We start from the raw sequence: 23773 nt of genomic DNA, 5'->3' as shown, positions 1-23773 counted from the left end.
GAAGAGGGATCTGTGAGCAGCCAAGAATCTGCCCTGGCTTCCAAGGTGGCAGCTGTGTCGGATTGACTGATTTAAATACTGAGACTCCACCCGAGAGAACCAGCAGTCTGCTGGCAGTTGGCTGAGGGAGGCTGTTGGTGGTTCAGGAGGAAAGAAAGTTCCACAGCTGCAGAAAAGACTTGCAACCTTCTTGTTTACTAAAGGCAGAAAAGAAGAAGCAAATAGGTGAATCTGTGGTGGGCCTAGAGCAGTTTTGTGTGAGCCTAGTTCTGAGAAAGAACAGATGGATAAAGGAACTCCCAACCAGCTTAAGTGGCACAGCAGGGAAATGCTTGACTAATAAGCAGAAGGTTGCCAGTTCAAATCCCTGTTGGTACTGTATCGGGCAGCAGTGATATAGGAAGATGCTGAAAGGCATCATCTCATACTGCACGAGAGGAGGCAATGGTAAACCCCTCCTGTATTCTACCAAAGAAAACCACAGGACTCTGTGGGTGCCAGGAGTCGAAATCGACTTGATGGCACACTTTACTTTACACTTTAGGCACACAGAAGAGTGTGAAACTGTCCAGGAAGGCGGGAAAGACCCAACGCCGAATGACAGAGCACCTGATTCAAATGCAGAAAGCTCCATGCCTCCATCCCTTGCACTTCTAACATTTTAAAAAAATGAATTTTGGTAGTAGGATCAAGAAGGATCCCTATACAAGGCATTGGAATTGACAGTGCCAAGTCTTAATTTGGTTCATATTTAAACAGGGATGTATGATGGTTTCTGGTACAGCATGTGCTTTGCCTGGCAAGAGTGCTCCATTTCCCTTCAAGGAGCCCCCTGGCACTGGGCAAAGTGCAGAACTGTGCGGTGGGGATGGCCTTTCTGCATGGTGCCAGGGGAACTGTGCAGAGTATTCCGTTCTGGCTGAATCTTCTCACAGGCCCAATAAACAATTAGTCACGAAGCAGCACTTTGAGCTGATGGGAGCCATCCCTGACTCCTGGGCCTTAGAATGAAGAACACTGCCCTAGTTTTTGCTTTCAATGTCAATGGGACTATTTGGAGTAATTTTCCTCCTCATCATGGTGGCCACTGACTCTTAATGCGTAGTTTCATAGGTCCATCTGTTAAAGGAGAAGAGATATAGCTCTATGGCAGAGTTTGAGATTCAGTATCTCTCCAGTTAAAAGGACCTGGAGCAATGGGGGTTTGGAAAAGAGACCTCTCTGCCTTGGAGACTAATGCCAGTCAGAGAAGAAAGATGGACCAGCAGCAACATGCTTGCATGCAGAAAGTTCCGAATTCCCTCCCTGGCATCTCCAGTTAGGGCTAAGAGAGACTCCTGCCTGTAACCTTGGAGAAGGTGCTGCCACCAGTCTGTGTAGACCAGGCCTGCTCAACTTCAGCTCTCCTGCAGATGTTGACCTACAACTCCCATAATTCCTGGCTATTGTCTGCTATGGCTAGGGATTATGGGAGTTGTAGTCCAAAAACAGCTGGGGGGCCAAAGTTGAGCAGGCCTGGTGTAGACAGTACTGAGCTGGATGGACCAAGGGTCTGACTCGGTATATGGCACCAAGTTCCTATATCTGTCCTAGTGAGGTTTGCAATGAACAAGTACAGTAGTACATCCTATCGGATAATTAGACAGTAGTGGCTGACATCCAGACTAAGTTACCCAATCGTACTACTCAGGACTTCTAAAGGACTACTTAATTTCAACAAGACGATCCAGGAGAAATTTAGTCTGTCTGTTAGCCAGTAACAACATTCCTGCTCAATAGGGCTTTTAATTTTACTGGAAGTATTCCTTGGATCCTGTGGTCTGTTGTTAGTGATCAGTTAACACAGGGCATCCCAACCTTGGATCCCCAGATGGACCACAACTCCCATTATCCACAGCCACAATAAAGGCTATTGTTATGGATCATGAGATCTATAGTCCAGAAACATCTGGGGGACCCCAGGGATGATGTGGGTTGTAGTCCAACAACATCTGGGGATCCAGGGTCGACAACCCTTGGCCCAGGCCAAATATGGAGGGAATGATGAGGACTGGATGGGAAGAATGAGGTCATCATCTGAAGAATCCACATTCCAAGACTCCTTTTGGACAAAGCTTTAGCACTTTTAATAAAGCAGTTGGTGAGAAATGCTAGTAACATGAGTCCTATTCAGCCATTGTGTTGTCTGTGTGTAGTGTGTAAAAGTGTATGTGCTTTTGTGTAAATGACTGTACCTGCATTCATTTTAAAGGGGAAACTTCAACCAGGGTACAGGCTCTCTGAAAAGCAGGGCACAGATGTGAAGTGTACTGCTGTACCTGCTTTCAACATAACATGTGAATAACATAACATAAAACACTTGTACAAGTGCTCAACAAAATGCCTGAATAGGGCTCAAGTCTTTATTGATACAATGTCAGTAAGTGAAACTAGGAAGTCCTGCAGCTCACTATAAATCTAGTGAGATTTGCCACCATCAGTCCCTCAGATCTCTTCCCTCCAATGCTTTCTTGCATACAGGCAGATTGTCCTCCAGGTGCAGTACGTGGTCATTTTTCACAATACATCCGTCATCAATAAGGTACCAGAAACTGAAGGCTGTCTGAGCTATGCTTCTCTTTTATCTTTCTTCACCATTGAGTTTAGAGTTCTGTTACTTTGCGGTTTCCAGCAAAATATGTAACCTTTCATAGCTGCTTCTGAGGAAAAATGAATGTATCATTGGGTGGGCCCCAACAAAAATCCTAGGAGTTTAGCCTGGAGAGAAAATACAGCAGCCCAAAGCTAGCCACATCTTTAAAGGTAAAGTGCGCTACCAGTCAGTGTCGACTCCTGGCAATCACAGAGCCCTGTGGTTTTTCTTTGGTATAATATAGGAGGGGTTTACCATTGCCATCTCCAGCGCAGTATGAGATGATGCCTTTCAGCCAGGCGCGTAACAATGATAGGGCAAGGGGAGACAGTTGTCTGGGGGCCCCACTGCCTGGAGGGGCACCCCAGAGGCACCTCATGTGACTCCCCATTGCCCCCTGCCCAGCCCCATAGCCTCTCAGCCACTTGCCCTCTTCGCCGTCTCTCCTGCTTGTTCTCCTGGCCCGCAATCGAAGCCGCAGGCAAGCTGCAAAGAGCTCCTTTTCTCCCGCCTCTCAGCTGATCGGTGGGTGGGCGGGGCTTCCACGGAGGCCTCCGTGTAGGCCGCAGTGAAGCCTGAACTCGAGTAGGGCCCAAGCAAGCCAGGAAGGAGGAGGCAGCCAGAGTGTTCTCTGCAGCAGACCCCTTGCTGCCCTGCCCAACCCAGACCAGCATTTGCCAGGTAGAGTGTGAACTCCTTTTTGTGGTTACCTTTCCCGCCCCCCCCCCTTTTATAGGGATCTGCTTGCCATAGGGCTTGGATATGGGGGTGGGGGAGGAGGGACCGAGAAGTCTCTGAATATTTATTTTGAAACAGCTTGGAAAATTTGCTGACTAAAAAAAAACTATCTAAAAAGTCCTATAAGTGGCTTGTTTCATGGCAGAAAATTGCAAAAACTTCTGGAACATTATTTTATTAATTTTATTTATTCATTCATTCATTTATAAATGCACTTATGTTCAAGTTGTTTTGCAACCCAGAAGGTCTGAGTGAGAACTGTGAAGCATGTGTGGTGCTTTTATTTTATTTTTCTTGTGTGTGAACTGCTCCCCAATAACTTGCAGGGACTTCAGGGTCAATCTGGCCAACATGTGAATGCAGCACCTCCATTCCAGAGGAGATGTGTCTTAAAGGGCTTTAAAAGCCTCCTGTGAAAAACCTCCTGCAATCAGACTTGACTGAATTTGTTCAGAATTCTGAGAAAACAAACATAGGCTCACCCTGCATGGTTGAAAGTCTCCTTTGCTAATCTGCAGCGAGGGGCCCATTTTAATAATTCATCTTTCTAGTGTGTTCTAGGAATTAAAAGTAATACAAATGTATAGTACTCAATGTATATCACTATATATTGTGACGTGTGTGTGTGTGTATTCAGTGAAATGTATTTCTTGGCAGCATACTTATTTTGGAATATCAGACTTAAATCCTTGGGGGCCTGGGGTGTGCGGAGGCCCTGGACTTTGGGGGGGGGGCATTTTAAAATCTTGTATCTGGGCCCACTCCAACCTTGCTACGCCCCTGCTTTCAGCATCTTCCTATGTCCGAGAAACATACTTGCGAGGATTCCAACCAGCAACCCCATGCTTACTAGTCAAGTCATTTCCTGCTGCGCTGTTAGGTGGGTCTGCCACATCTCTACCTTTACCTACAGGTTTAATGGCATTTTGCAGCCGCTGCCAACCAAGCGCCGATCAGCAGATACAGCAGGTGAAAGAGAGAGGGTGTTGAACTGGATTCCCTTTCCATTCCTATTGGCCTGATGATTTCCCTGGGAATACATTTGCGGCAGTGGCGTTTACTCTTCTTTCCACCCACGATTATAGGGCATCCGCATGGGATGAGGAGTTGGAGAGAGTGCCACCAATGATCCTCAGGGCGGAACCAAAAAGAAATACGCGACAGGCAGGAATTCAACAGGCAAAGCCTATAATTATGACTCCATAATGGGGAAAGCTGCACATGTTGAATTTCTACCTCTCTCAGGCTCATGCTAAAAGCGCACGAGAAAGAGGTGCAGGGGAATCGGCAAATGAACACCATAGTCCTGAAGTGATTGTTGCCGGGTGAGCACCTTCACTGCCAGCGCGGCTTCCCTCTTCGGAATTCAACTGAGATGGCATCTCAGGGTTAAAGCGAGCGAGAGATGCATCCTAGAGAGGCAAAAATATGCATCGGGGGTTGTGATTGGTGATAGCCTCTTCCCACTCCGCTCCGCCCCTTTCCCGGGCAAAGTGGCGTTTGGGGTCCGGTGAGTTGTACGTCCCTTTGTTTGGAGGGGAATCTCAGCGAAGGGTGAGTGACAAATGCAAAGCAGACCAGAGAGGAGTGGATGGTTCGGGGGAGGGGGGACCCAATAGGGGGAGCAAAGCCTAGCAAGAGAATAGTGGGAGAAGAGAAAAACAAAACCAACCCGGCCCCACATTTCAGCCTGTAGGGAGTAGCCTAAATTGCTGATCCGTCTGGGATTCTTCCAAATCCAGCACAAGCTTCCTCCCTTCTCTCTCTGCTCAGTATGGAGAGGCCTTGACTTGGGGAGACTGAAGCCAGTTTTCAACCAGCTTTATATGGATGGCTCTTTTGGGGTTTAATAAGGGGAGAGCAACTGGCCCTATCCAACCCCAGTATAGCATCCCTCCAGTGATGGCTATTGTTGTCTACCTAGTATGTGTGCTGTTGTTTTAAGATTGTGAGCCCTCTTAGGACAGGGAACCATGTCATTCCCTCCCTCCCCCCGCCATATAAACTGAGAATTTTGTTGTTGTTGAAAAGTGGTATATAATTAATTTAATAATAAATAGCTTTGTAGTGCCCTATGGAGAAGGAGGGGCAAAAGAAGATGAGTTGATCTGGCTGGGTTATTTGGGGAAGGGAAGATGGTAAAGAGAAACAGCTGTTGTTTGGGAGGGGCTGAAAAAAGGGAGCTGCTGCATTGTGTGATGCTCAGCCAGGTGGGAGGTCTGTGACTTGCAAGTGAAGGAACCTCTCTGTTGCTCTTTGAATGTTTGTTTCTTCCCTGTAAGGAAAAATCTCGGCCAGCAGTTGGAATCATCCCTTTCCCTTTGTAAAATACCCCCTGACGTGACTGTGTTATACTTCCTTCCCAGAACAAAGTGTTGACTTTGCAGAACTTGGAGGCCCCACAAATTACAGCAGTTCCTGATGTAATTTTGAGCTTGCGGGAGTTTGTCTTTGGAGCACAGAAACTGAGATGGAAATGCAAGACTCGGCTTGCCCAGATACCATCATGGCAGGGAGGCGTGAAGAATTCTGGGAAAGGACTCTGCAGAAGATCCTGGACGATGACCCACTCGGTTCAGATGTACAGCACCAGTGCTTTAGGCCGTTGCACTACCAGGAGGCCGAGGGCACAGAAGAGGCTTGCAGCCAACTCCACAATCTTTGCCATCAGTGGATCAAACCAGAGCGATACACAAAAAGCCACAACCTAGTGATTCTGGAGCCAAACCTGGCTATCCTGCCCCCCGAGATGGAGAGCTGGGTCAGAGAATGTGGAGCAGAGACCAGTTCCCAGGTGGGGGCCCTGACAGAAGGTTTTCTCCAGGACCAGGCAGAAGACGATAATCAGCAAGAGCAGCAGGTGAGAGGTTCATCCTGGCAGAAGATTAAATAAGTTCTATTTATTTGCTAATTTATTATGCTGAACCAGTATAGCATAGTGGTTAGACTGTTGGACTAGGACTAGGAAGACCCGAGTTCGAAACTCCATTCAACCATGAAACTCACTGGGTGACTCTGGGCCAGTCATGTATCTCTCAGCCTAACCCACCTCACAGCATTGTTGTGAGGATAAAAATAACCATGTACACCACTCTGAGGTCCTCTGAGGAAGAGCAGGATATAAATGTTAAAAACAAAAATAAAATTATTAATTTATATTTTTAAAAAATAGCCTACCTTTTTGTGAACATTCAAAATGTCCACAAAACAATGATTAGGAGTAAGCTAATATAACAAAGTATAATTAATAATTAAGGCTGAGTATTAAAGTAAAAATGGAGGTGATGGGAGCAAGGGTAAATTCCCCAAATTCTTCAAAGTCTCAAAGGTTTTGAGATTTCCCTCAAAGTCTCTTGTATAAGGACATATCCCAGGCCTCCTCCTCCTACTCCCCCATGCCAATCCTTTTCTAATCCACCCTCCCTATTACCTTCTGAGATTTTTGTTGGTGTTTCAGGTGCAGAGGCAGTTAGTAGAAGCGACTGCCAACTTCTTTGAGGCCGAGGAGGCTCCCTCAGACCCCAGACAGAAGCCACTGTCCAGGGGGATCTCTCAGGGGGGTGACGCAGATGCCATCTCGCTGGGTAAGAATGAATGGCTCACACTCCTACTTGGTCTCCCCTTCCTCTACTGGAGTGTTTCTATGTTTCCCCGAGTCTGTCTTTGGGGGACTCTTTGTTTTCTGTTCATCCCATGAGAACCTGGGATCTCCTTAGAATCAACAAGCTAAGAAATGTATATGTCCAAATCAGTACCTTGTGTTTTTACCAGGAGCCTGTGGGGTGTATGTCTGTGATCTTTTTCTTCCTCCAACAAGCAGCTGAGACTGAAAATGTATATAAAGAGTAAATCATTGGCAGAGGTACACCTAGGTAATTTTTGAGCCTGGACCCAAAGGCCTTTGGAGGTGCCCCACCCCCACTCCCACTACAAGTTAAGCATCATTTTTTTAACACGTAGGTTCTTGAGGGCATATACTACACCACCCAGGAGAGACTAAAGTTGATTTGGGGGCTCCCAGGGGTTGTGTATCCCTGGATTTCAGGCACAAAGTTCAGTGGTAGCAATTACATTTAGATAGCACTTACATTTAGATAGCACTTACATTTATATACCGCTCTATAGCTGGAAGCTCTCTAAGCGGTTTACAATGATTTAGCATATTGCCCCCAACATTCTGGGTCCTCATTTTACCGACCTCGGAAGGATGGAAGGCTGAGTCAACCTTGAGCCCCTGGTCAGGATCGAACTTGCAACCTTCTGGTTACAGGGCGGCAGTTTTACCACTGCACCACCAGGGGCTCATACAGGAATGGCTCTGATCACTGGGGCTATTCACATGACTGTGCGGGCGAGCGGGGAAGCAGAGTTCAACTTACCTTCCCCAAAAAGATTGATCTTTGTTTCATCGGCGCATGAGCCGTGTGCCCACACAACCCGGGCTGGCAGGAGCAGCACAGATCACTATCCACGCTGCTCCTGGCAGCGTGGATCAACAGAGGCCGGGACTCATTTCCCCAGCCTCCAGATATCCCACTAGGCACCATGTGATAAGCATGGTGCCTTGGAGGATTCCACTGTCAGACGGGCACTCTAGGCACCCATCTCTGTGTCTCCACAGTTTGCGTGCAGCCTGAGGAGACCCACAATCCCAGCAGCTTGGTTAGGGGAGTGTTCGCTCCCTTAACCTCGGCTAAGAGCCAGCCTAGGAAGTGGGGTTAGGTTGAGCGGGAGCGCAGGTATCCGTGCGAATCCTAGCACTCCACGAGCAGCTTAGCCCAGGCTAGGCTGCCCTACCTAGCCTAGGCTGCTTGTGAGAACAGCCTCATTCCCTGACCTCTTTTGTCTCTCCCATAGGCTGTGGAAAAACACTGGCAATGTGTGCAAGGTTCTCTCGCATGGATAGCAGTGGAGAAACAGCTTATGTGCAACCAGATCAGGTAGGAGAGGGATCACTGGGGAGAGGGCCAAGGGGCAGCTTGTTGGCTACTTTCTGAACTTGAAATAAATCTGTCTATTTGCCTTTGCTTCTATCAAAGCTACCCACTAGGAAGACTTTGGTGGTGTAAATCCTCCAGGAGAACCCTTAGCTGCTTTGCCTTAATTCTCCTCAAAGACTTGCTTGCAAGAGCAAGAACTGCTTGAGAGCTGCTCTTGTGGTAGCAAGCATGACTTCTCCCCTTAGCTAAGCAGGGTTCATCCTGGTTGCATATGAATGGGAGACTACAAGTGTGAGCCCTGTAAGATATTCCCCTTAAGGGATGGAGCTGCTCCAGGAAGAGCATCTAGGTTCCAGGTTCCCTCCCTGGCTTCTCCAAGATAGGGCTGAGAGAGATTCCTGCCTGCAACCTTGAAGAAGCTGCTGCCAGTCTGGGTAGACAATACTGAGCTGGATGGACCAATGGTCTGACTCAGCATATGGCAGCCTCCTATGTTCCTTTGCTTTGCTATCTGTGATTTCTTCTAACAAAATCTTCTTTCAGGGTCCTGTGTCCTTTGAGGAGGTGGCAGTGCATTTCACTGAGGAGGAGTGGGCTCTGCTGGATGCAGACCAAAGAGCCCTGCACAGAGAAGTCATGGAGGAGACCCTTCAAAATGTGGCTTCTCTAGGTAAGCTCCCTTTTTATCCAGAAATTGCTGCTCCTGATCTGTTATCAGTATCCAGCTTATGGGATCTTTCAATTGGAATGCTTAAAACTTAGTTTTTAGTTTTTATAATCCTCAATTTTTAGCTTTTAAATTTTTTGATTTGAAATTTAATACTGATTGTGGTTTTTAACCTGACACTTAACTTGTTTACTTAATTTGGTTAATGTTATTGCTTTTATTGTATATTGTATCTATGTTATTGTTTTATTGCCCCGAGCAGTAGTGTACTGGAGGGGCAGGGTATAAATATTTTAAATAATAATAAAACACTTACTGGTGACCTTTTCTGGGAGCCACATCCAATGGAATTAGATTTGGATATCAGAGGTTTCTTCCCCATTTGCCTTTGTAGGATGTGGAATATTTTAAGAAAGTTTCCCCCTTCCTGTACCTGAGCCCTGCAAGATTCTTCTCTTAGGCTGGCTTTCCCAATTGTACTAGGCTGGGAGAGCAGCAGCTATATTCGGGTACTAGATTGATGCTTTCTGGTTCAAGCAATATGGCTGTTTGTGAATTGTTAAGAGCAGGGCCATAACTGTAATTGGGAGGATGTGTTCAAAGAACACTTCGCTATGTGATGTACATCAAGACCGACCTCTTGTTCTGAGATCCTCTTTATCATTTGCAATACCAGTTGATAAAGTTTATTGCCTGCATATTTTCCTGCAATTCATGCTGTTCTTTTTTCTGTCTGTATTCCAGCAGGTCACGAGTGGAAAAGCAAGGCTGATGGAGAAGTATGCAGAGCATTAGTGGAAAGAGTGGGATGTACTGAGGGGGAACAGCAGAGGAAAGAAACAGAAGTAAAAGAAGAAGGGAGGAGTGGATTCTCTGCTCTTTGTGCTTGTGACTGCCAGGAAACTCCGGTGCAAGAAAAGATAGACATTTGTGGGGAAATCAGTTGTAAACCAGTGATTAAACATCTTTGGAGGATCAAGGAAGCAGAGAAGCCATTCAGTCAGAGCTTAGATCTTGCACAGCATCAAGGAGTTCACACAGGAGAGAAAGGATATACATGCCTGGAGTGTGGAAAAAGCTTTAGTGAGAGCTCTGCCCTTAGACAACATCAAATAATCCACACAGGAGAGAACCCCTTGAAACATCTGGTGTATGTAAAGAGCATCAGTTGGAGCTCAGATCTTGACAGGCATGAAATAATTCACACAGGACAGAAACCATTTACATGTCTGGAGTGTGGGAAGAGCTTCAGTAAGAGCTCACACCTTACTATCCACCAAAGAATTCATACAGGAGAGAAACCATTTACATGTCTGGAGTGCGGAAAAAGCTTTAGTGAGAACTCGTCTCTTACAAAACATCAGATAATTCACACTGGGGAGAAACCATTTAAATGTTTGGAGTGTGGAAAGAGCTTTGGCTGGAGCTCAGATCTTAGGAGGCATGAAATAATTCACGCAGGACAGAAACCATTTATGTGTCTGGAGTGTGGGAAGAGCTTCAGTCGGAGAGCAGATCTTACACAACATCAAACATTGCACTCGGGAGAGAAACCATTTACATGTCTGGAATGTGGAAAATGCTTCAGTCAGAGATCAGCTCTTACACGGCATCAAAGAATTCACACTAAAGAGAAACCATATAAATGCTTGGAGTGTGGAAGGAGCTTCAGTTGGAGCTCAGTCCTTAGGAGACATGAAAGAATTCACACAGGAGAGAAACCATTTCTATGCCTGGAGTGTGGGAAGAGCTTTAATCAGAGCTCACTGCTTACGCAGCATCAGAGAATTCACACAGGAGAGGAACCATTTAAATGCTTTGAGTGCGGAAAGAGCTTCATTCGGAGATCAACACTTACAAAACATCAAAGAATTCACACGGGACAGAAACCATTTACATGTTTCAAGTGTGGAAAGAGTTTCGGCCAGAGCTCAAATCTTACACGGCATCTAAAAATCCACACTGAAGAGTGTGGAGAAAGGCTCTTATTTAAACCTTGAGCACATCTCCCAGTCTGTTTCTTTGGCTTTAAAACTCCGTTTCATTGAAGCCTGAGAACCATATACACTCTTTATTACACCTGATCACCTGACAGATAGGAACATAGGAAGCTACCTTTATACTGAGTTCATACACTTGGTCCATCTAGCACAGTATTGTCTACACCAGGGATTCTCACCGTTGGGCCCCCAGATGTTATTGGACTTCAACTCCCAAAGGCCACTGGGACTGGGGATTATGGGAGTTGAACATAGGAACATAGGAAACTGCCATATACTGAGTCAGACCATTGGTCTATCTAGCTCAGTATTGTCTGTACAGACTGGCAGCGGCTTCTCCAAGGTTGCAGGCAGGAATTTCTCTCAGCCCTATCTTGGAGAAGCCAGGGAGGGAACTTGGAACCTTCTGCTCTTCCCAGAGCTGCTCCATCCCCTGAGGGGAATATCTTGCAGTGCTCACACATCAGGTCTCCCATTCATATGCAACCAGAGCATGCTTGCTACCACAAGACCAGTCCAATAACATCTGGGGAACCAACGTTGAGAATCCCTGGTCTACACAATACTGGCAGCAGCCTCTTCAAGGTTCCAGGCAGGAGCCTTTCCCAAACCCTACCTGGAAATGTCAGGAATAATTATCTTATTCAATTTCTATACCACCCTTCTAAAAATGGCTCAGGGCGGTTTACACAGAGAAATAATAAATACATAAGATGGATCCCTGTCCCCAAAGGGCTCACAATCTAAAAAGAAACATAAGATAGACACCAGCAACAGCCACTGGAGGGATTCTGTGCATAGAACCAGTTGCTCTCCCGCTGCTCAATAAAGAGAATCACCACGTTCAAAGGTGCCTCTTTGCCAAGTTAGCAGGGGTTAGGGTCTGAATGTCAAGGAGAACTTCTACCCCTGACCTGTGGCCCCATCTTATGAGATTAATTGACGCAAATAGGGAACCTCTCTGTTGCCGTTTGTTTTCTTGTAATAATAATGGCTGAAACCATTTCCCAGGGCTGAGAGCTTAAATCTTACACAACACGAAAAAATTCAGAGGTGTGGAAAGAGATACATGTTTGGTATGTGGGAAACGTGTCACTTGGTATTCTAATGTTACTTTCCAACAACCAAGCCATGCAGAGAAAAAACAATATAATTTGCGTGCAGACAAAAAAATTAGTTCTGTAGTTTAAAAGTGGGTTGGGTGTTGGGAGGGCATATGGGAGAGATGCTTGTGAGTGGTGCATGCTTTTTGGAAATTGTGCATTGATAATACTGGTTGTGGTTGTTTTGCTGTTCTCAAAATCCTAATAAAAATGTAATTTTAAAAATAAACAAACCTGTATATATGCATATTGAGAACTGGAGATTTTGCTGGGCCCACAGCAAGAAGAGTTTGGAGAGCCACCTTGAAAAGGTACTTCTCTTATAGTTAGCAGGGGGAGAACAACTGTCCCTATTCATCCCAGCACACCACCTCTCCAGTGGCTGTTGCTTGGTGTTCCCTTGGCTGATATGATGCACAGTATGGGTGTGCATGAAACAGATTTTGCATTTCATTATGAGCTCGAAATGAAATGCAAAATGCTCGGAACATTTCGCCGAAACAGCAGCCAAGCTGTTTCGATGGAACACTTGAAACGTTTCGAGTGTTTTGGATGCCATTTTGGAGGGCTGTTTTTTCCGGGGAGAGCTGGTCTACAATTGGGGTCAGCTGGGAGACCAGTCGTCTGAGGCAGACCAACATACCATGTCCGGAGTGGAGGCCTGGTCAACCTGTCTCACATGATGTTTAGACCAGGCCCCTGCTCCGGACCTAGCACATTGGCCCGCCTTGGAGGCGTGGTCTACCCACCAACCCAAAGTGGTAGACCAGCTCTCCAAAATGGTGCTTGAAACACCCAAATTGATTCAAGCTCAAAACAGGGTAATTTTGTTTCAAGCTTGAAACAGGACCTTTATTTTAAGGGTGTTTTGTTTCAAGCTTGAAACACTCGAAAAGCCCATTTCAAGCTTGAATCATTTTGAGCTCTAATTGTTTTGCACATCTCTAATGCACAGTCCCTCTGGAGAGATAGAAAATATGAGGGAAAGGCAAGAACGTGTTTTTTTTAAACCTAGCCATTAGCAAACTTTTCTCACCTCCGACACCTTGCCTTGATCAAGGCATAAGAAGAGCCCTTCTGGATCAGGCCCAAGGCCTATCTAGTCCAGCATCCTGTTTCAGACAGTGGTCCACCAGATGCCTCTGGAGACCCCATAGGCAAGATGTGAGGACATGTCCTCTCACTGTTGCTCCCCTGCAACTGGTATTTAGAGTTATTGTGCCTCCGAGGCTGGAGATGGCCCACAACCACCAGACTAGTAGCCATTGTTAGACCTTATGTGCCACCAAATCTTACCTCATGAAAAGAAGGTACCCAGAGCAGTGTTCCCTCTAATGGATTCCCAGATGTTGTTGACTACAGCTCCCAGAATCCCCAGCCAAGGGCCACTGCAGCTAAGGATGCTGGGAGTTGTAGTGAACAACATCGGAGAATCGCTGTTAGAGGGAACAGTGACCCAGAGCCATTTCTCCCCAGAAGACCTCAAAGATCTTTATGAATGCCATTTGCTGATGTTGTAATTTATTGCTTGCACTTTTCCAAAATCCTTCATGGATCCCTAGAGAGCTGCTTCTGCACTCTTCATGGGGTATTAGGCAATGCCCCAATGGGAGACGTGGTGGTGGTGAAATATAGAATTATGTTCCATTAAAAATATCTGGAAAAGTCCCACTAAACAGGGAGGAGAGGAGAGCTGGTTTTATGGTAGCAATCATGAATTGTTCCTTTTGCTAAGAAGTGTCCACCCTGATTTGTATTTGAATGGGAGACTACATGTGTGAGCACTTTACCTTTAGGGGGATGGGGCCACTCTGGGAAGAGCATCTGCACATTTGCACGCAGAAGGTTCCAAGTTCCCTCCCTGGCTCCTCCAAGATAGGGCTGAGAGAGATTCCTGCCTGCAACCTTGGAGAAGCCACTGCCAGTCTGTGTAGACAGTACTGAGCTAGATGGACCGATGGTCTGACTCAGTATATGGCAGCTTCCTATGTTAACAGATTTAGGGATGGATTATCATCCATCCAGCCCTGTCAGGCAGGACGCTTCTCCAGGTGAGTTTAGATGGTGACTGGGTCCAAAGGGAAGGGAGTTGGTTTCCTTGGCTGTACAGATCTCTGGCAGCCCATTGGCTTCCTCCTTAGCCCTAGCAGCAGCAGCAGCAGCAGCAGCAGCAGCATATTTGTTCTCTGTTTCTGCATTAGCAGAAACATTTCAACACACAACTTAACATATTGGATGGAAGGCGCGCGCGCGTGCACACACACACACACACACACACACACACACCCTTCTAGCTTTCCTCATTTTTTTTTTTTTGCCTTTTTGCAGAGTTCAGGAGTTTTGCAAGCACAGAGCAGTAACTGACATTAAAAAACAAACAAACATACATAGACCCGAGTTCCACGAGGGTGCTTTGTGCTCTACACCCACCCACCAGCTGCACAGCCAGGCTAGGTGCCAAAGCCACACTTCCAAGGTTGTGTGTTGTGGGGGCGGACAGAAGGGTTTGATACATTTGGGGGAGAGACCAGCAGAGAGGGAGCATTGGAGGCTGCTGACCAGGGAATGGGAGATCAAAGTCTCTGATGGAATGGAGAGATCTTCAGAGTGTGCCGGGATAGATGGTCTGAATGCTTGCAGAGGAGGGTGGAAGAAATTAAGGGAATGGGTAGGAACAGATGGAGAGAGAGAGAGAGAGAGAGAGAGAGAGAGAGAGAGAGAGTGTCTCTGGAAGGGAGCAGATGCTGGATGAGAAAGAGAGACCATGGGTGATGAGTGGGTGATGAGGAAGTAGGGGAAAGAGACACCAGCCCCATTGGCCCCAAATAACAAGATCATGAATGCAGATGGAATTAATTATACTTGTTTCCGAGCTCTGGTTTTGATTTGTGATCTATGATTTCATGATTGAAATCCAGTTGGTGGAAGTTGTCTTTGTTATTTTTATTTCTCTTTTTACTTTATCCTGACTCTTGACGTAAAACTTTGTATGCTTTGATTTCAAGGGATGGAATCTCTTTCTTTTCTGTAATAATAATTTTTAAAAAGGAAAAAAAAGTGGCGGGGAAAAAAATAATTAATCACACTTGCAATCAAGGACCTCACACATAGTGATAAAAGGGAGGAACTCCCCCACACCTCAACGCCAGTGCCCTCACACACACACACCCCACTTCTGTGCTCTCCAAAGATACTCCTGGCTGGCCTCCCTTCCCCATTTGCCCCGTCCTGATTCTCCCACTGGCAGAGGGAAGCCAGCGGTGGCCCGTGTCTGGCTGTGATGGCCGCCCCTCACCGCACCCCCTGCATCTGATGTCAGACGCAGGGGGCATGATCTAGCTCCCAATGGGGCCACGTTCAGGAGTTAGATCGAGGCCAGCACTGGCCGTTTAACTCCCAAACAGCGCCGCATGGCTCCGTTCTGGAGCTAGACCACACACCCTCACACCTGTGAGATGTGGGGGGAGTGGCTAATGGGATTTTGGAAATCTCTGAAATTCTACTTGGGACTTGGCAGTTTCAAGTGTTATTTTACTGGGGACTTGCAAGCTCATCATAGTCTTAGTTAGTGTTGACTGGGCACTTTCCAGATTAACCCCTACAACCATGGTAAAATGCTTCGGCTCAGCAAGATCACATTGAAGACGATCCCCAGAATCTACAACGGAAAAGGCAGCTACTTTTTTTTTGCAACGGACAGACAATGCGATAGCACTAAAACGCGGCGATCAAATCCGAAACAAGGCATATGAAATGTGAACGGCACCCTGCTGCTGACAGTGTAGGGACTGCGGTGTCACAACATGGAAAGCACGGAAGCACACTTAGCAGATACATTGTGACACTTGGGTAGGGGTTAATCTGAAAAGTGCCCTGGCCAAGCGTTTGGTTTTAACTCTTGACTGAGTGGATTGCAAGTCTCAGACTCTCTGAAATACATCATCACCGAGACTCAGAGAGAGTAGAGGCCTGATTGGTCATCTGATATGATTTGATACAGTTTAGTTAGATTCAGTATGGTTTGCAATGTTTCAGTTGACAGACAGTAAAAAGCAGGACATTCACAATCCAGCCAGTGTGGTGTAGTGGTTAGAGTGCTGGACTAGGACCGGGGAGACCCGAGTTCAAATCCCCATTCAGCCATGATACTTGCTGGGTGACTCTGGGCCAGCCACTTCTCTCTCAGCCTAACCTGCTTCATAGGGTTGTTGTGAGGAGAAACCTAAGTATGTAGTACACCACTCTGGGCTCCTTGGAGGAAGAGTGGGATATAAAATGTTAAATAATAATGATAAAAATAAATAATAAATGTGAGGCAGGTACCCCAGACATGGGTTATATGAAGTATGTATCCCAATCATGGGTTGTGTGGTGCCGGTTTCGGAGTTATGGGTGCTGTAATAAGGATAACTGTGATAAGGGCCAAGTGATACATGTGGACTCTGTAATACATGTCTTCAGAGCACTTCTAAGTCACCAACACAAGAGACATTTCTTTCAGGGAATAAGAGATTGGATGTCTCACTTCATATTGCACAAGTGATACGTTGCAAAAGGGGGCTTAGAAGGCATACCTGAAAGACATCTATAATTCTTTTCATCTCAACTCCGATAACAAGAATGTCGATCATAACCTACGTTTGTAGTTTAATTGAAAAAGTCAACCAATAAAGTACAGCATTGTTTTACTGATACAAATGGCTTGAGTGACAATTAAATATTGTTGCTTACTGGGTGCTTTTCTATTCATATCATGAAATGACTTGTGGTCGAACTCAAAAGTCATGAGCAGCCTTTTCTGTTTCAGTTAAGACCAGAGTGCATGATGGACAGTTGGAATGATCCCGGGGGGGGGGGGGGGTCACCAATGTACTAGGGGGGATCATTGGTATGGGTATTCTGAGGGGATTCATTTGTACGGGATCAATTATGTTTGGGGGGGGGATTCATTTGTATCACTTGTTGCAGCCGTCACAGGTGTCCAGGAACCATCACTACAGTCATCATTTGAGATTCCTATGTTCTTGCTGCATGTATACCACTTGCCAATAAATGGCGTACTGAGCCACTCAGCCACTCACCCCCTCCACTCACTCACTCTCGCCTGCTCACCCCCTCCCCTCCTCTGCTTCTTTCAATGATGCGAAAGGTGCCCCTTAATGTTTTATATAGAGGTTGCTCCACAAAAGGTTCCTTTGTATTTCACAACTGACAACATTTGCTTCCTGTGCTTCCTCTCAGAGACCTATTATCTGAAACAAAAGGAAACCCACTAACTTCTCTCATTCCTGTTCAATACTAACAAAGGTGTTATCCTGGCCATTTTGGGCCTTGATCATAATAGAATGCTGATATTCCAGCAATTTATTTCATTTCATTAAGGCGGCACTTTTGTCTAAGAAAACCCCTACTGGTGGTGCAGCAGGGAAGCAACTTGCCTAGGGAGCAAGAGGCTGTTAGTTCGAATCCCCACTGGTGTTAAATATATAGTCGTAGACACCTATATTGGGCAGTAGCAGTGATATACGAAGGTGCTGAAGGCAGATGCTCACATGAGTGACAGCAGCAAAGGCATCATCTCATACTGTGCAGGAGAAAGGCAATGGTAAACCACTCTTGTTATTTCTACCATGAAAACCACGGCTCTGTGATCGCCAGAAGTCGACGCCCACTGGACATCACAATCTATTTCTTTGTCTAATAAATTTAGATTCAAAACCTTTGACTTTCTTTTCAGAGAAACTAAGCTCAGCAGCAAGGAAAATTTTCATTCCTTGCATTTCAATGCAGCCACCCTCCTGTTCTTCCTTGGCAGAGGCTGGGAACTGACAACATCTGCTGGTCTATGCTTCCTCTCAGAGACCTATTATTTGAAACAAAATGAATCCCACAAACTCCTCTCATTGCTGTTTAATACTGTGTTAATTTTGGGCCTTGATAGTTGGGAATCATCATATAATCTTTATATTCCAGCAGAAACGGGAATATAAAAGTGCAAAAGTGCATTAAGGGGGTACTTTTGTCTAAGAGATTTACATTCAAAACCCTTTGACTTTCTGTTCATAGAAACTAAGCTCAACAGCATGGAGAAATTTCATTCCTTGCTTTTCAATGCAGCAGGTTCAGCAAGCTCCAGGTGGGGAGCAGAATTTCAAATATGAAATTACCAGGAAATAAGCCTCTTCCTTTCAACCACCCTGAGCCAAATTGGGTAGGGTGGTATAAAAATTCAATCAATCAATCAATCAATCAATCAATCAATGAGGAATCATTCCAAACACCCCCAAGATATGACACGTTTTCCTGAGCTTTACATGCTAGACGTTTAATTAATTAGCCACCCATAAATATTATTGGAGCATCCTGAAACAACCAGTCTCCGATCATATCCCCAATACATGAATCATTGTCAGGGACTCCAGTCCCAGTGTTAGGAAGGATAACAAAATGTACAAGTAGTCTGGTGCCTCTTCCACACTATCGCTGCTAATTCAGGTGAGGAAAGAGCCATTTTTACATGAAATGCCAGTTCTAACCTGCCCCACCATTACCTTAGCATTCAGAATGTATTCTTTAAACATGCCAGCATTATTGTTGTTTTCATGGCTTGGCAAACTGCTAGGAATACGGACTATATATAGAACACGTTTATGAAAATGGGGTTACAGAACCGGTTTCTAAGTTCTTTAAGGAATATGGCTTCCCCGGGGATCAGATGTTGACAATAGCTGATATATCTTGACTCAGTTCAATAGAGGAAGTTCTAAGGTCATTCAGCAGCCCTTTAGTGCAACTCCCAAGTAGTAATATTGAATATTGGAGACAACATTATATTTGCTAACTGGGCAAAGAAGCACTTTTCTAACGTGGTGATTCTCTTGATTGAGCTGGGGGGAGAGTAACTGGCCCTATCCACCCCCAGCACAGCATCCTTCCAGTAGCTGTTGGTGGTGTCTATCTTATGTTTTTTAGATTGTGAGCCCTTTGGGAACAGGGAGCCACTTTATATCTATGTAAACAACTCTGGGAACTTTTTCTTGAAGAGCAGTATATAAATAGCTTTTGCTGATTACCCAGGAAGCTGCCTTATGCTGAGTCAGACATTGCTCCATCGAGCTTGGCATTGTCTACACTGACTGGCAGCAGGTCTCCAAGGTAATAGGCAGGAGTTCCTCCCACATCCTCCCTGGAGATGCCAGGGATTGAACATGGGACCGCTCGCATGCAGACGTTCTATCATTTTAACATGCTCAGGGGTAGTCTCCCATCCAATTGCAAACCACGGCAGACCCTGCTTAGCAAAGGAAGCAATTTATGCTCGTTCCATCAATATACAGTACTTCATAAAAGCACATCCCAAAGCCAAATATTTGGAATATGAAAAGAGAGCAAGGTGGGGGGAAACCAGAGAGTTTTGTGCTACGAAATGAACTGCTACAAGGCTGCAGGCAGCTCAGAAGCAAAGCCCTTGCAGGGCAGGCAGGCAAGGGAATATCTTGAGCTTAAACCCTTCCCGACACCTCCAGTTTCAAGGTCAGGATAAAAACCACAGATGTTTTCTGCTCCCTTGAGCCCCTGAGGGGTGCCACTGGCTTCAAAACCTCCCCCTCCCCCTGTGTGGAAGTGGCTCAACTCTTGCAGCTTTGTGGCTGGTGAAGGCGGGAGTCTCCATTCAACCACATCTCAGGGGGACCCAAGGCTAGGAACCTGGGCTCTAACAGCCAGCATGGTGTAGTGGTTAGAGTGCTGGACTAGGACCGGGGAGACCCGAGTTCAAATCCCCATTCAGCCATGAAACTAGCTGGGTGACTCTGGGCCAGTCACTTCTCTCTCAGCCTAGCCTACTTCACAGGGTTGTTGTGAAAGAGAAACTCAAGTATGTAGTACACCGCTCTGGGCTCCTTGGAGGAAGAGCAAGATATAAAATGTAAAAACAACAACAACAACAGGAGGGAAGGAGTGCCTTGAGAGAGGCATTCTCGGCAGCAGCATCACCTGTCTTCCAGATGGGGCATGTTTTAAAACATTTATTATGAAAAGGGAAATGAAAAATGCATTCTCTATACATGCAGCCAATTCCAGAATACAGTGGCAAAGTTAAGCAAAAAGAAATGTCGTAACACTAATAGAGGCAGGGTATGCGTTTTTTCCAAATACAGGAAAAAATAGGGAATTATCTGGCATTCAAAAAAAAAAAAAAAGAGAGAGATACCTTCTATTGCATTATTAACAACAATGAACTTGCAGCACCCGCCTGGTGCAGGTGTAGGCAACAGCTGTTCCCAGTGTGGGCCATTCCCCGGCTGTTCCTCACATTTTCGGCACCACAGGGACCCATGCAGCTGGCTGGGATAAGTCGTGTCCCCATGTGCCTTCCCATCAGGCCCTGTGGACTCTGGTTCCAATAGAAGAGGTTTGTTATGAAGCTAGGCAAGGGCAGTGACCAGAGGAATAAGCATTGCCATGGGCATACCCCTTCCGTATGCCTGCCTCCTCTCTCTTGTCTACCCTGTCCCAATACAGCATGCCTTCCCTCCACTCAACCGGAGTGTGCTCTGCACAGGTGTTGCCCACCATGGCTATTGCAGCAGCGTCTCCGTCCCCACTCTTCTTTTGGAACTGGGGGAGAAGAGAGTGGTGGCTAGAGAGTCCCTAAACAAGTCTCCTCTAACTCTATCTTCTAGAAGGAGAATTGAGATGGAAGCTCTTTCTACCTTACTAACATGTGAATTCTTTCGTGTTTTGTGAGATTGGAGCAATGGCTGAAGCTCCTTCCACACTTTAAGCATTTATATAGTGTTTCTTTCCTTTGTGAATTCTGCAATGCCGTATAAGATTTGAGCTACGACTAAAGCTCTTTCCGCACTCCAGACATTCAAATGGTTTCTCTCCTGTGTGACTTCTTTGGTGGCTCCTACGATCTGAGCTGCGACTAAAGCTTTTTCCACACTCTAGACATTTAAATGGTTTCTCTCCTGTGTGAATTATTTGATGTCTCCTAAGATCTGAGTTCAAACTGAAGCTCTTTCCACACTCCAAACATCCAAATGGTTTCTCTCCTGTATGATTTCTCTGATGTCTAATAAGCTGTGAACTCTGATTGAAGCTCTTTCCACACTCCAAACATCTCAATAGTTTTTCTCCTGTGTGAATTCTTTGATGTCTCCTAAGAGTTGAGCTCAAACTGAAGCTCTTTCCGCACTCCAAGCATTTAAATGGTTTCTCTCCTGTGTGAATTCTTTGATGTCTAATAAGCTTTGAATTGTGACTGAAGCTCTTTCCACACTCTAAACATTTAAATGGTTTCTCTCCAGTGTGAATTCTTTGATGTCTCCTAAGAGCTGAACTCCGATTGAAGCTCTTTCCACACTCCGGACATTTAAATAGTTTCTCTCCTGTGTTTCTTTGATTTTTAAAAAGCTGAGAGTTCTGACTGAAGCTCTTTCTACACTCCAAAGACTTAAATGGTTTCTCCTCCCCTCTCTTCATTCCCCAGTGACATTTGAGCCACGATTTATAACCGATGCTTTTCTCACTTGAGAGGGGCTTTCTCCTCTCCTCCCCCTTCTCTATTTCTGCTTGGATTGGTGTTTCTTGGCAGTCACCAAAATGAACAGGAGAAGATTCATTCTTCCTCTCCTGGTTTATTTTTGATTGTTTTCTCTGTTGTCTTTTCTTTTTACATCTCCTTCTTTCTACTAGTGATCTGCACGCTTCTCCTTCAGTCTTGCTTTTCCACCCATCACCTGCTAGGAGAGAGAGAGAGAAAGAAGCCTAGTAGAGAGTGCAAGGAAAAAAGAAGTGTCAAATCAAGCACACCTTAGAGGGAACAGGGCTGCCAAGTATAATGGAATAATCCCACCATTGCCGCAATTCAAGGGAAAAGCCCACCACTGCTGCTCAGAACACTTTGAAAGAAGGCCAGCTTACAAGAGATACATCAACAGGACAGACAGCCATCAGCGCAGAGGAAGAACAGTTGTATTCAGAAGGTCCCAGACTTAATAATCAACACATCCAGTTTAGGATTTGGATATAATGTTTTAGAAGTTCTGTGCAAGAGACCCTAGAGAGATGCTGGTAATCAGTGCAGGCAAGATTCAGCTCAGTGCATCATCATACAAAGAAGTGAAGGTTTTGTATAGTGAATAATTCCTCATTTAGGATTGACATTTTCTTCAGCATTTGGAGCCCACCTGCCAAATTATCCATCCTCCCACCCTCAGTTATAGCTGATCCTTCGCAGTTTATAAGTTAGCATGTGAGAACGATGTCAAAGAGATACCAAAGGAGCTCTTCAGGGCATTGTTTTGCTGGAGCCTATGCATCTTGCTTGTCTTCATCCCATCAGCTCCAAAACACGTGTCCCAAACATGAGAACAAGCTGCTAGCGGGTCCCATAACAATTCCCAAAAAGCTAGTGGGTGTTACTGTATTGAATAAACCTGAATGAAGCTACTGTTTCCCCACCTTGGCTTGAAATTCGACTGGGAAAACTAGTTTTGCCGAAGAATTCAGCAGGGCTCGAATACAGGGAAGAGAAGCACTTCCTCAGAAGAGAAGCCCTTGAGATCCAAGCCTAACACTGTTTCATGTGATTCCAACAACAGGCCAATGGAAAGTGTTCCCCCCACCCAGCAGAAAGCCCCCACAATCCTGCCACAAGAATACACCAAAAAGGAACACTGTGTCCCCGTACCTATTCAATTTCTTTATCAATGGCATGGTGAGCCACCTCAACAGCCCCGTCTTTCATCCCCACAAGCTGGCTGAAAGATGAATTTCCACCCTGCCGTATGCAGACGTCACTGCAATCCTATCAAAGACCCCCATAGGTCTCAGAAGAACTCTGGTGGCTCTAACTCAATAACCCAAGTCCCGCTCCTGGAGTATAGATGACCCTAAGGTCAGTCGTCTGCTTCAAATCCCTGGGGTTTTTGCTTGGGTTGGGGGTGGTTCTACATGCCTCTGGCTCCAGAAAGGCCCACAAAGACCATGTCACCCACACTGCACAGAGGATCACCTCCGCCACCCTAACATTCCTTCAGACAAGAGGAGGCTGTGACATCCCTGCAGTGCTCAAAGTGTTTGAAACCAAGCCACTGGCACAATTCTTCTATGGTGGCAAATTGGGCCCCCTCCCTCTCTCTCTGTTTGTCTCATTGGTATGAGTACAGTCCCAGTTTTTAAAAGCGGCCCTTCAAGTGCCACGCTGTGGCTCAAACTCCACCTTACGACTGGAGACGGGCATGATGAAGGTGGAGGCCAGAGTGTGGATGGTCATCCTCCGCTACTGGCTTTACTAATCCTCAACCCTCGTGGTCTGGTCTCCCCTGACCCTGCAGGACAGATTTCAATCCTCCTAGAAGCGGGCCACCTAGACTAAAATGCCGACCTTGGGTTTTTCCCTTACCTCTCTTCCTTGCTATGGGCAATGACCGGGCAAAAACAGCTATCAAACTTAGGGTAATGGACACAGAATGCCAAACAGCCCTAGTCAGGTCCCCAAACTTGATTTCAGAAAGGCTTAGATACTCTGCCTCCCCCACTGCATGCCTGGCACGGTTGGAAATCCCAAACCCCAAGAAAGCCTTCACCCTTGCTCGGTGCCGTGCCATGCCCTCTCCTCTGACGCACTATTAGGCAGATCTAGAAAGACTCCAATTGCGGAACGACTATGCCCCTGTGACACT

The 23773-nt window shown here is 46.0% G+C and overlaps 2 protein-coding genes and 1 long non-coding RNA gene across 6 annotated transcripts in view; 1 reads left to right on the top strand and 2 right to left on the bottom strand.

Annotated features, from left to right (window-relative positions):
- The window catches only part of LOC128343897 (zinc finger protein with KRAB and SCAN domains 7-like), a 40045-nt gene that overhangs the window by 12613 nt on the left and 3659 nt on the right, over nt 1–23773 (bottom strand). Inside the window, exon 6 of the mRNA XM_053293330.1 lies at nt 20868–21829. Within this exon, the coding sequence (XP_053149305.1) occupies nt 20868–21829 (962 nt within the window). The remainder of the gene's footprint in view (nt 1–20867; nt 21830–23773) is intronic.
- On the bottom strand, nt 2374–3086 carry LOC128347620 (uncharacterized). Its single transcript, XR_008317621.1, has 2 exons — nt 2888–3086; nt 2374–2699 (listed from the first exon to the last, which is right to left on the bottom strand). It is a non-coding gene; the product is annotated as an uncharacterized LOC128347620 (long non-coding RNA).
- LOC128347488 (zinc finger protein 436-like) lies at nt 3208–12372 on the top strand. Of its 4 annotated transcripts, none has more exons than XM_053302295.1 (6): nt 3208–3313; nt 5737–6230; nt 6828–6954; nt 8228–8310; nt 8854–8980; nt 9722–12370. In XM_053302295.1, the coding sequence occupies exons 2-6, from the start codon at nt 5841–5843 to the stop codon at nt 10975–10977; spliced, it is 1983 nt and encodes a 660-aa protein (XP_053158270.1). In that variant the 5' UTR covers nt 3208–3313; nt 5737–5840; the 3' UTR covers nt 10978–12370. The 4 variants fall into 4 exon arrangements, with proteins under 4 accessions (XP_053158270.1, XP_053158271.1, XP_053158268.1 ...); XM_053302296.1 differs by lacking the exon at nt 3208–3313 and adding an exon at nt 4731–4880 and having other exon boundaries at nt 9725–12372; XM_053302293.1 differs by lacking the exon at nt 3208–3313 and adding an exon at nt 4732–4880.

Source organism: Hemicordylus capensis, chromosome 2 (assembly GCF_027244095.1).
Source record: "Hemicordylus capensis ecotype Gifberg chromosome 2, rHemCap1.1.pri, whole genome shotgun sequence".
NCBI classification, from domain to species: domain Eukaryota; kingdom Metazoa; phylum Chordata; class Lepidosauria; order Squamata; family Cordylidae; genus Hemicordylus; species Hemicordylus capensis.
Note: the sequence above shows the minus strand (reverse complement) of the source record. Positions and strands in the feature narration are given on the sequence as shown.